General features: G+C 42.9%; 1 protein-coding gene across 1 annotated transcript in view; it reads left to right on the top strand.

Moving 5' to 3' along the window:
* Positions 1 to 2,817: 2,817 nt before the first annotated feature.
* The window catches only part of LOC311116847 (centlein-like), a gene marked incomplete at its 3' end in the record, with an annotated part of 40,982 nt that continues 30,955 nt past the window's right edge, over positions 2,818 to 12,844 (top strand). Inside the window, exons 1-5 of the mRNA XM_084191882.1 lie at positions 2,818 to 2,950; positions 3,500 to 3,587; positions 6,221 to 6,309; positions 9,121 to 9,205; positions 12,228 to 12,362. Coding sequence (XP_084048008.1) covers positions 3,507 to 3,587; positions 6,221 to 6,309; positions 9,121 to 9,205; positions 12,228 to 12,362 — 390 coding nt within the window. The 5' untranslated portion in view covers positions 2,818 to 2,950; positions 3,500 to 3,506. The remainder of the gene's footprint in view (positions 2,951 to 3,499; positions 3,588 to 6,220; positions 6,310 to 9,120; positions 9,206 to 12,227; positions 12,363 to 12,844) is intronic.

Here is a 12,844-nt window from a genome sequence, read left to right as displayed (position 1 = left end):
TCTCTCAGTTGGAATCAAAGGTAATGTTATTATGCAGATGACAGTCCTCCTACCTGAGGTGGCAGGCGGAGACAATTATACTTCCCCGGAATTCTCCACGGAATGTCGCTCGCTTCCAGACTCGGCTTCCCTTCCTCCCTCACTCCTCCTCAGCCCACCAGGTGCTTGTCACTTGTTTCCTGAATTTTGCATGCGGATGGAGGCATTTGCATGATCAAGATTCCGTGTCGTTTCTCCACCTCTGTGCTGATTTGATTTGATTCACTGTTCTCTGTGGAGAGAGGAGGGAAGAGAACAGCATGCTCATTGGGACTGTCACAGTGTAAAGCCTACTCATTTTATGGGCTGGCTCATCACATTAGAACACTGGCGGCAATTAGGGCTGAGGGGCCTCAAAGACACTAGACTCACAAGACAAGAGTCCATTTAACATCTTTAACATAATGTACTTCTGACTTCTGTATCACTGCATATGCTATGGGAGGGATTTTCTTCATGCTCCATCGATTTACAGTGGCAATGTATTGCACTTAATTAACGGCAAGCCTGAAAATAACACATAACTCCTGTGTAATTAATCTTGGCACCCAAAACCACGTGCTACCTTTATGAAACGGTCTGTCACGAGACACTAGTCTGTAATTGATAGGACAGGAGGAGGACAATATAAAGAGACTGTATACTGGATGTGTCTGTCTCATAAATGTATCTCCAGGCAACCAATACTTCAGGATGACTCAGAGGCAGTATATTGCACTCAGAGAGAACTGGGCACACACACACACACACACACTGCACATGGGAACACCTGTTTTTCTCTGAATAATGATCTTAAATAAAATGATATAACCTGTCACACATCTTCAAACGGTGTGATGAAAGAAGAACAGGAGACAAATCAAAAGATGACAAGAGTTTGAGTAAAGTCAGTCAGGACTTGAAGAAAATGATTATTTTTTAAATTAAAATGCAGGAAGCACACATCTGTGGTGAGATGAAGGGGTCTGGCTGAGAGCTGCATTTTATGTGCCTAAAATGTTCCTCAGATCTAGATGAATCCGTCATTAAGAAGACAGACAACAAACACTTAAAAGGGGAGACACACACTGCTCCAGACATCCTCAGACACACTGTCAAAACATGGTGGAACATGTTGCAGTAATGTAACCTCTTTTGGAAACGATGATGGCCAAACAACATGCACGGAAATGATGGAAAGGGGATATATGTGAATAGAGGGGAAATCTCTATATTTTGTCCTTCTCTGAACAAAGGGCTTTTGCCAAAAACACTGGATCATGTTTTCTTGATGTGAGGTATTATATCATATAAAATAAGCCTATACTTATCAATAAAAGGACATTACTCCTTTTACACAGGATGTTGTATTTGTTGTTTAATCATATTTACTTTGGGTATTCGTGGATGATATAGGCTGCGTTTAGACAGGCAGCCCAATTCTGATATTTTTGTCACTAATTGGTCTATTGACCAATCAGATCAGCTCTGAAATATAGCTGATGTGAAAAGATCTGATGTGATTGGTCAAAAGACCAATTAGTGGAAAAAAAGATCAGACTTGGGCTGCCTGTGTGAACGCAGCCATAGAGGGGCAATTTACTTCTAACCATGCACCTGATATCTGGACTTAATGGGCCTGAATTAGTCATAAATCCAATCACTGACCGGGACCCCATAGAAAGTCACTGGTGATATTTTGTCTTCCTCTGTAATGATATGAAGTGGGGAACAAACCCCTTTTCCAGTGATGCAGATACAGAATCAGGCTCCTAAATGGATGATTGGTCACCGTCTCCATTAAACAAGGAGCTTTGTTGGGAAGCAGGCAGGCAGAGGAGAAGAGAAAAGCTGATTCATACAGTATAAATGCCATGTGTCTGTCATGTGTCTAACAGGACAGATGTTGCGCAGTACGCGCCAGTCTACTGCCTCTGAAATCGCTCCACAAATGAGGATCCTAATGAGAGGCACTGCTTGTGGGTCAAGGAACAGCCTAATCGCGCTAAGTCAATTTACTTATTTTTTCTTTCTCTGTCTTTTCTTTTTCTCAGCGGGCAGGCAGGAGGACCAGACAGAGAGAGCAGATGAACCAACATTTGTGTGATGGACAACAGAGTTGCCAGTCCTCATATTTCTTCATTGTAATCTCTCTCATCCTTTTTTCATGCCTGGCCACTCATTACAGTGTATGCATGCAAGCATGAGTCCATCCATAGGCTGCAATCTGGAGGTTGCTGCATCTCCAGCAAAACAGCACATTTTCCCATACCAAGAATGTTAAACATTCGTACTAACTGCAAATGATAAACCATTATCAAACTAAAAAGTAGGGCAAGTGGTAAGTAATTAACTGTAAGAGGAAGACCAAGAGTAGGCTACATTGATAGTGGGGTCTGTGGCTGTATGCATGCATTTCCCCTTAACACACCAATTACAGTATGAATACAGTATGATTTATTAAAGTACATATTAATAAAAAAAAATCTGGTATTTTACAAGATGTTTTTCCATTTCAAACAATTGGTGCGCTGCTTTCAGTTAATTCCCCATACGTCGGCGTGTCGTAAAAACTGACGTATAGGGAAGTACGCTGACGTATGGGGAAGTAAAAAACAGGAAACAGCGCGCTTGTTTGAAATGGAAAAGCGTCTCGGTAGCTATTGACAACTGTGTGATTCACTCAAAGTTTGCATTTCGTCTTGCTATACTTTGTAGACAGCAATACATACCTTATATGCACGGATAAATAAACAGTTGTCCTTTAGGAGACGTTTGCTTACCGACCTCGATGATGCTGTTCAATCGCATGGACTTTTGACATGTAACGTTATCGTTCAATTTATCCAGCTAGCTAGCTATCTTAGCTCTTCCGGATTTGCTTTGTAACGTTAGCTACTCTCTCCGACCGAGAAAGTTGTCAACACCCAAGGTAATGTTTGCAATTTGTTTGTTTACTTGCCGCTGACTGGCTAACTAAACAGAACATCTGTTGCAGTGCACGATCGTGGTTCACTGCTTGAGTTCACATTCAGTTCCAGCTAGTTAGCTAACGGGAAAACCAGCTAGTCTCTATGGTCTCTCCAAAGTTACTTCTCCCTTTTGTCCTTTGTTGAAGTGAAGCTAGGCTACATACTAAAATGTCGTCCTGGTGCAGGACCATATGAATATGTAGCTAGTTAGCTTTGCTTGCTAGGTAATGTGATATGACACGACCACCTACCTGAACATCATTACAGGCACTAGTCTCGAGGACAATTAGTAACACCTGTCACTAGAGCTCTAACGTTATTTCCAAATCAATATTGCAGCAAGAGCATTGATAACTACGGGCTCTATATTACTATACAGTCTAATCTAATGTATATCTATATAGTGTTGTCTATGTAGCTAGCTGTCTACTGTAACGCTGAAGCTTACTGTATATTGATGAGAAAATGTATACTGCCTCCATAATTTTCTTTCTTTGTCTCTTTTCCAGCTCCATAATGGCTACTAGAGACAGCAGTCGCATCATGCTACTGGAGGAAGAAGTGAGGAGTTTAACTGAGGAGTTAGTGCAATGCCAGGTGACTGTGCTGGATGGTATTGTTTATTTAGTCAACAGTTGAATCTAGCTATGTTGTTGCCAACATTTTCTGTGTTGTTTAACAGAAATCAGTTTATCTTAACTTGCATTAGAAACGGTTCACTTGTGAAGCAAGTAGTTAAGTGCTGACAAATACACACTGCAAGGCACTAATAAACATAGGAAAATATTGATAGACACAACTATATTTGTATTTATTATGGATCCCCATTATCTGCTGCCAAGGCAGCAGCTACTCTTCCTGGGGTCCAGCAAAATTAAGGCAGTTCATACAATTTTAAAAACATTACAATACATTCACAGATTTCATATGACATTTAGCAGATGCTTTTATCCAAAGCGATTTACAGTCATGTGTGCATACATTATTTTTACGTATGGGTGGGCCAGGGAATCGAACCCACAACCCTGGTGGTGCAACTGCCATGCTCTACCAACTGAGCCATACAGGAACCAGAGAGAGATGATTTAACAGATTATTTACTACCCTTTTCCTGGCTACTGCACATTCCCTGCAACATAGGCTATGACTATTTAATATTTGGGTCATAGGCTAATCTGTGAGTTTCAGCATTTAGAACGTTGCAGATAGAAACTGATTTGTAGAACTGAACTCCCAGTTAATCACAAACACATTTAGCTCTACACGTTATATTTCTATCTAGAACATACTGTAACGTTGCATCCTCCTGAACAAGCCACAGTCTCTCTCTGATGCTGTGATGGAGAGATGCTGTCATGTCCTTACAGGCTCGCCACCAGGTGGTGCCTAAAAACATAAATGGTGGACTTACCTGGAATCAGCATCTCACTTTGCATATTCACACTCACACATAATGGGAAGCTCACCTCTGTGAGTGTGTATATGGGCGAATATATTGACAAATATTTCAGTCTACAGTATACAAGGCTCTGTCTTTTGAGTCCAGCATAGATATTGCCTGTTTACAGTAGTTTTATTTATTTTTATATTTGAGACTATTTGTGTCCTGATAATCCCAACATGTATTGAAGGGAGTATCACTCAGTTCAAGGTTCAGTATAAAGCACTGAGCAGCATATGTATGGCCTGTCTGTCAGACATGATCCAGACCCAAGTCACTCACAGCCTCCGTTACATCAACCAGTTACTGTATGTATTGAACTGACATCAATCAGTTCTCCTCGGTGGTCTGGTCTGGGGAGAGAGAGAGCATCAATGATTCTGTCTGTCTCTTAGTGACTGTTAGAAAGTGTTAGTTGTACCGTGTACCATTCAAATCGTGGCATTTGAAATGCCATTCATGTCTAAAGTCTCTAGCACAGCGTTCTCAGGACCGCCATTAACTACAAAGTGGCCCGTCTTGTCGGACAGAAAATGTTCCTACTTGACCATGCTAATTGTATTAATATGTGGCTGCATTCCAGGCCCACTTAGTATGTTTAGCCCATGGTCTTTCAAGGTCTGCAATTACAATGAATAATTCAGTGATCATCAAAAACATATTCGATACATCTTTAATACTGTGGAGAAGCCCTTGATATGGGTGGTGAGGGTCCTGGCGAGGAGTCTGAGTGTAAGCATGTAAGGGCTAATGGCAGCCATAGGCCAGGAGAAGAGAGACCACCTATTGGATGTGAAGCCCCGTTTCTTAATTCGTCATTAACGGCAGTGCTGGACCAGGATTGGTGAGATCTCTATTCATCCAATAAGGATCTACTCTGCTCTCTCCACTTTGTATGTTCAGCCCATGGTCTACCAAGGTTTGCCTCTGCCATTTAGTAAATAATTGATTAGACACTTTTGAATGGGGGTTTAAAATTCATGTACTAATTGGAGACCAGTAGATTCCAGTGGGAGTGATGACTTTTCATCTTATGATGATGTGAACATAATTTAACAGATGATTTTATATTAAGTCGATTTGGCATAATTCTGTCTTTTAGTGTGCCGAAAATGTCGTTTTTTAGAAAAAATAAAACATTGAACGCTATTTTTTGGGCGGCGAGTCAATTTGAATTGGAAATGTGTCAGGGGCTGAGGATCTCAACTCTCTGCGCCTTAGAGGAGTCTCTCTGTCATCAGTTTAGAGTTTCTCCTCCACAAGTTACTTTAAAGATGCAGAGAAAAACATCCAGAATCAGATGCACTTTATTAATAAGGGATATGCTGCTTTAACGGCTGTTTTTGATTTGATCTCCAACTCCCCAGTCATGAATTGTGCATTATGACAAGTGTCAATGTAGCCTCCCCTTGAGCCGAAGGTCACACTCCAGTAATGATTAGAGAAGGCACACCACATCTAAAGTATTATTTTGTACAAGCCATTTAAATTATTGATTGGGTTGGTCCCACCCCCATATATGCTAATGTCATCGAGCATCTCATTGAATTATTTGTATTTCATTTAGAATTGCTATAACATCGCCTCCCACTAATTGCGTTTTAAGATGTGAGAAATTGTGTTATTATTTCGGGTAAGGATGTGGAACAATAGGAAAGGAAATGCAATATTTCTGTGTTGTTGTGTGTCTATGTGGTTCATTAAGACTACCACATGCCACATTTTTTGCATAATAATAAGATTTGAGTATAATCATTCATAACCATGAAATTGTTTGTTCTTTTCACAGGCCGACAAGGAGTTTGTGTGGTCCCTATGGAAACGCCTCCAAGTGGCCAATCCGGACCTGACCCAGGCCGTCAGTCTAGTGGTGGAACGGTGAGTTAGTAATTGAAACTGCTCAGAAATGTCACGTCTCCCTCTCACCCATACTTTATATCTCTCAAAGCATGGCCTGTAACTAATCTCCATACTACTACCTGTGAAGAAATGTTCAGTGGGCGTAACATCTCCCAGAAATCCCATCTCCAAAGTGAAACAGAAGGAGGTAGGGAAGTACGTCTGCTGAAAGTTATCCAAGGTTGTGTGTGTGTGAGGCACCTTGGCCATTCTGGTGGGGTTACCACTGAATAGTGCAGATGCTGCTTTAAGCCCTCTTATCCCCAGTCTAGCTGCTCAGCAATGGAAACCACCCGCTTTAATGAAAACAGTCTCGCTCGGCTCCCATTCTAAAACTGTGAAAACGTTCACTGCCAAGTGCTTCGTTTTTTACGGGATAAAACGTTAGATTGAAGATGACCTTTTGCGAGGGGCAACTAAGCCGCACAGAATACATCAGCATGGGAACTGGTTGAAAAGAACAGGGCTTCAGGTATTTGAACCACTGCAGTGATACATGGTAATAGTGTGAGTTCAGGCATGTGTGTTCTTTTCAAAACTTCTGTTGGGAAGTTGTTTGATTTAAAATGCTATGTCAAAAGGTTGTTTTCATAAAGCCATACCAAGCGGATCGTAAACCGAATGAGGATTCTAAAGAATTGTTGTGCATTATTTCATTTCTAAACAAAGACTACTGTAATTTCTGTTAATAACAGGATTTTAAATGTACTGTAGTAGGTCTAGGCCTAGATGTTTAGTCCTTTCCATGCTAAATGCAGTAAAAAATGCAATTATACCAAGATTTTGGCTACTTTTCATGTATCAGATCTAGCAGGCCTATATTCTACCTTCTCCTGCCTGTTGGAACATCAGACGCACAAAATAAACTGTGTCAGTTGGCAGGAGCCTCAGACGTTTGGTTTCAGGGGGGAAAAACATGTACGCCAGGTTAGGATCCTCTCTCTATCTGTGTCTCAGGCAGTTTCCCCATCCCTCCCATCCCCCCACAGCCCCCCATAGGAAAACCCAACAAAGCATGTTGGTCCACAGGGGCCTGTGTAACATGCACCCAGAGAGAGTGTGTGTGTGTGTGTGTAGTCTATCAGCACACTGGCACCGCGCTGCACACGGCGGGTATATTGACATGATAATTGCGCTGACTCCAGTCAAGCGCCGGGCCTATTGGGGATTCCAGCTGGTCTTGTAGCGATTGGATGGTTGCTCAGGACACGGTTAACACGGCAAAGGATACAAGGTAGCGCTTGACTCCGAGGAGACCAGGCATTCGTTTCAATGTCCCTCCGGGGGGAGGGTGGGGGGGGGGGGAGCCAGACAAGGCAAAGGGAGGAGAGGGGCCTGGATTGGGGTGGCGGAACGGGGAGAGGTGGGTGGTTGGTTGGAGGGGGTTCCCTGGTGATCTCAAGAAGCTGTTGAAACAAACTGGGCCCCGATCTGTATTGTTTTGTCTCCTCTCCCCAAACAGTGAGCAGGAGAAAAGAGGTTTGAGCCAGAAGGAAAGATATGCTGCTGGAAGAGGCTGCTGCTGCATGGCCCAATGGGGCAGAGAGAAAGAGGGAGGGAGGGAGAGAGAAAAAGTTTGCGTAGTGTGTGTGTGCTGAATAGGAGTCCAGGTTTGATGTCGTCCTGGTAATTACCTTATCTGGAGAGCAGTGAAATGACACTGGGGTGCTGATTGACATACTTCTGGTGCCTGCCTGCCTGCCTGCCTGCCAGCCAGCGCCCGGGGAGCCCGCTGAGTGTTTGAACACACAACTTTGGGTTATCTTCTCTTCCTGTGACCTCCTTTTCTTTAAGGCACTCTTTGTTTTCATTTGGTTGCCTGATTTCAACTAAATGAGTTTTATGCCTATTGCACAGATATTTGCTTGATATTGAGTGTTTCTGTGTTTAGTTTTCAAACTGCCATTTAATGTATTTGTCCTTTACCCCATGACGACAGCAGCATCAGACAGGACGGGACATTATGAGCCTAAAATAATGTGCTATCATGGGGGTCACAGACTACATTCATTTGGCATAGCATATTCAGTTCTCTGATAACATTCAATACTCTGTAAACCTTTGCACTGAATGGATTTTCCTGTTTATTATACAAATAAAGTTATCATTTCCCCTCAGATGAGCTTGTTTGCTGTCGTTTGCCATATGCTAGATCCTCTCAGTGGTGGATCTGTCACCGCCACATCACCCTAATGCCTCCAAATGACACCCATCATCATTACCAGGACCAGAGAGTCGTTGGAGACGAGCTGCTAACGATGCTTCAGCTCTGGGCCTCGCAGTCACTTCACCGCGCCGCCACTCTCTCTCCATAGAAATAGAATGACACAGATTATGTGTTTTATGTCTCTCTCTTCATTTCTATTTGTATGGTCTCTTCATAGAAATAGAATGACATAGATTAACATTGTCTCTTCATTTCTATTTGTATGGTCTCTTCATAGAAATAGAATGACAGATTAACATTATGTCTCTTCATTTCTATTTGTATGGTCTCTTCACAGAAATAGAATGACATAGATTAACATTATGTCTCTTCATTTCTATTTGTATGGTCTCTTCATAGAAATAGAATGACATAGATTAACATTATGTCTCTTCATTTCTATTTGTATGGTCTCTTCATAGAAATAGAATGACATAGATTAACATTATGTCTCTTCATTTCTATTTCTATGGCTCTCTTCATAGAAAAACAATGACATATATTATATTTATATGGCTCTCTCCATAGAAATAGAATGACATAGATTAACATGATATTTCTATGTTTCTCTGTGTCCCCAACAGAGAGAAGTGGAAAGCTGAAGCCAAGGACCGCAAAGTGCTGGAGATCCTGCAGGCCAAAGACTACAAGATCCAGGAGCTGGACCAGGTATTGTTGTTATGATATGTGGAATGCATAGTTCGTGAACCATGTCTGTGTCGTATCCTGGTATTTATAGAGATATCTCCCATAGGATTTTCTCTGTCGTATCCTGGTGTCTTTATAGAGATATCTCCCATAGGAATTTATCTTCCATTTGATATGAAGGGATGCATTTAAATTGAAGTCTGTCTGAGTGAGAGTGCACGTCCAGTCTAACCTACATTCAGTCAGTCCTGTTATAGAAAAGACCCCTAGGTCTAGGGTTTGTCTGAGGCAAGCCCTATCACTAGCGCAAGTGCTAACTCTATACCCACCTATACCAGTGGCTCAGTAAGTGTGTTCTATGTGCTGCTAGGACAGTTAATGATAACGGCGACGCACTGTAATTTACCCTTAATCATCATCCCTTAACGGCAGCATCTGTCAGTTTCTGTCATTACATTAGCAACCTTCTCTGTCAGTCTGGCTAATGCTACGCTACGCTACGCTAACATCATCCCATCAGAGACGGGCGCTAATGCTATCATCAGCAGCTCTTTAACAGTGTGTCTATCCTGCCCTCCTCACTCATCTTAACACTGATGTAGCTATGTACAATTAGCCAGAGCTGTGGAGCGCAATAGAGGTTACAAATGATTTTCTTACCACTGCTCTGTTTGTTCTGAGAAAAAGAGTGCTGGCAGAGATTTCAAAATTGTATCTAATTCAAATAACTTTATCGGTCAAACACTGTCACTGTGAGGGTGAATGAAGGAAAGGACGCAGGCAGGTTCATTCATCTGCTTCGTCATGTACATTTGTAAAAAAAAAAAAAAAAATTGGGGGGGGGGTCATTTAGCAGATGCTCTTATCCAGAGCGACTTACAGGAGTATTTCGGGTTAAGTGCCTTCCTCAAGGGCGTATCGACATATTTTTTACCTAGTCGGCACGAGGATTTGAGCCAGCGACCTTTTGGTTACTGGCCCAAATCTTAACCGCTAGGCTACCTTTGATGACCACCAGACACCGCTCAAGTCTTAATAGACCTGACAGTATGTTCCTACTCACTGCATAATATTCCTCAACATGATCTTGATCTAAAGTTCTTTATAAGAGCAGTAGAAATTCTGGTTGGTAAAGTTCCGGCCGATTTGCAAAGCTCATTAATAGTCAGGATTGTGTGCAGTGTCATACAGACCACTGACATTCATCATCTCGTCCAGATTTGGGCCAAAGGAACCCAAATGGTGATTAATTGGTTTCCCCCCCTTTACTGTTCTCTAAATGTGATGGTCTGCTGAGTCCACACAGGACCTCACGCTAGTCCTCTTAACGTCTCCACTCCAACTTTGACAATCTTTTTTCCTCTTCTTTATTTTTTCCTCTCTCGCTTTACCTCTCCTCTCTACCTCTCTTCTCTCTTGCTACTTCTCTCCTCTCTCTACTCTCCTCTCTACCTCTCTTCTCCTCTCTCTCTCCTCTCTTTGTCTCTCTCTTCTCTCCTCTCTTTGTCTCTCTCTTCTCTCCTCTCTTTGTCTCTCTTCTCTCCTCTCTTTGTCTCTCTCCTCTCTCTTTACCTTTCTCTCTCTCTCTCTCTACCTCTCTCTTTCTACCTCTCTCTCTCTCTCTCTCTCTACTTCTCTACCTCTCTCTACCTCTCTACCTCTCTCTACCTCTATCTCTACTTCTCTCTTTCTCCTCCGCTGTCTTTCGTCTCCACTCCCTTCCATTTTTGTAACATAATTAGCTTTCATTTTTTAACTGCACTGGGAATTTTGAATGCTAATCTCTCTGTCCTAGACCTCTTAATTTCCCCTAAACCTATTTCTTACCAATCGAACACTACTGGAGTTGAAATTGTTCTCGCCCACCTCATTATCAACGTTTGAATGTATTTCCACTTCGCCCGTATAAATCTCTATTAAAGCCTGTTTTTGCATGGCCAACGAGGACAGGAAGGCGTTGAGTAAATCCACGATCTTGGAAAAGATTTGAGTGATTCCCCCAACATGGCAATTAATTGCATCCCAGAGCACAGTGTTATTTTAGAGCTACCCGCAGCCTGCAGTGGATTACTGCCATGCCAGAGCCCAGCTGATGCAGTGTTTAAAAGGGCAGCGTCCTCCCTCCTCCTACAATCGCCCAGCTATAGGCCTGCCAGAAGACTAGCCGGCAGGAAGAGAAAAAAAGATGGATCATTAAAATTATGGAACCATTTTTCATCGTTTGATTCCTTTGTTCTAGTTTGTTAGTAAAGATGAGAAGCATCGTTTTGATTAGGCTATTATGGTAACTGTATTGTAAATGTACAGAGCAGTAGTTCATTATTCTATACAGGCCTAGACCTATTAGACAGTATTACAGTGCTCTTATTCTATGTAATTGGCTCGTTGTGTAATATTGTAAGTGGTGAGGTTAGCACATACAGGGGTGTGCGACCTACAGTACATGAGTTGGCTCATGTGTACTGAGGCCAGTATTATGAAAGTGAGGGCTTGTACAGGGTGAAGGGTCTCCTTCAGCACCTGTTCTGAGATCAGGGGTTAGAAGGAAGGTGCTGGCCCGGTCACAGGCCTTGTCAATATCTGCCAGATCTGAACCGAACTGACACAGAAGGTGAGTTGGACAGAGTGGTTAGATGATGAGTAGATTAGACCTCACATGAGATCAAACTGTGTCCTCCTCACCAGTGGCCATTTTATTACAGCGGCTGAAACTGAATGTCCCCCTCTCTGTCAACTGGAGCCTCTGATTAATCCAAAATGGGACCCCTGTAGTTACTGTAATGCTTACTTCCTTCCACAATCCATAAACAGTTTATTCCCTCCCGTTGCCCAAGATTCCTGTTGATGACTAACGTCTTGTCTCTCTTTCCATCTCTCTCTCTCTTTCCATCTATCTCTCTCTCTCTCTCGCTCTCTCTTTCCATCTATCTCTCTCTTTCCATCTATCTCTCTCTCTCTCTCTCCCCCATCTCTGTCTCTCTCTTTCCATCTCTCTCTCAATCTCTCTCTCGCTCTCCCCCACTCCCTCCGTTGGCTGAAACAGAGAGTGACAGGGCAGCAGCAGGAGATCACCAACCTGGTCCAGAGGAAGATGGCTGTGGACGAGGACAGAGGCCTAATGAAGAAGGAGCTGGCAGCTCTGCGCCACAAGCTGGGGAATAAGAGTCAAGAACTTAAGGTTTGGAACAAATTTCCAGTGGCACCCGCCTGCCTGCCGCCGCTTTGAAGCCTCTGCTCTCTGGCTGCTTGTAGGCAGCTACTAGTCTTTTCACTGTGACACCAAACAGGACGTGTCCCCCAGGGCTATACTGTAGCCTGAGGCCTCAAAATCACTTAGAGAGGCAGGGGGAGGAAAAGAAACAAACTATGTGATTTTTCTTGTTCTCGAGCAGGCCAGATCTCTCTCTGTCTCTGTCTCTGTCTCTGTCTCTTTCTCTCTCTCTCTGTCTCTCTCATGCCTCCAAACTGAGGGGTTTGAGCAGACTGAGAATGCTGAAAAGCCAGAGATAGCGAGGGAGAGAGAAGCCGATAACTTGCCTATAGATAAATACTTAATGACGGACCATGGAGGGGAGTGAAAGTAACGCGTTCATGTGATTATGTGGCTTCTCCCTAATTATGGCCCTGATGGGACCCTGGCTATGATTAATTGATAAAGGA

This window comes from Coregonus lavaretus, assembly GCF_964263955.1.
Source record: "Coregonus lavaretus genome assembly, contig: HAP1_SCAFFOLD_1882, whole genome shotgun sequence".
Classification (NCBI taxonomy): Eukaryota; Metazoa; Chordata; class Actinopteri; order Salmoniformes; family Salmonidae; genus Coregonus; species Coregonus lavaretus.
The sequence above is the reverse complement of the archived record's forward strand: the minus strand, read 5'-3'. Positions and strand labels throughout refer to the sequence as shown.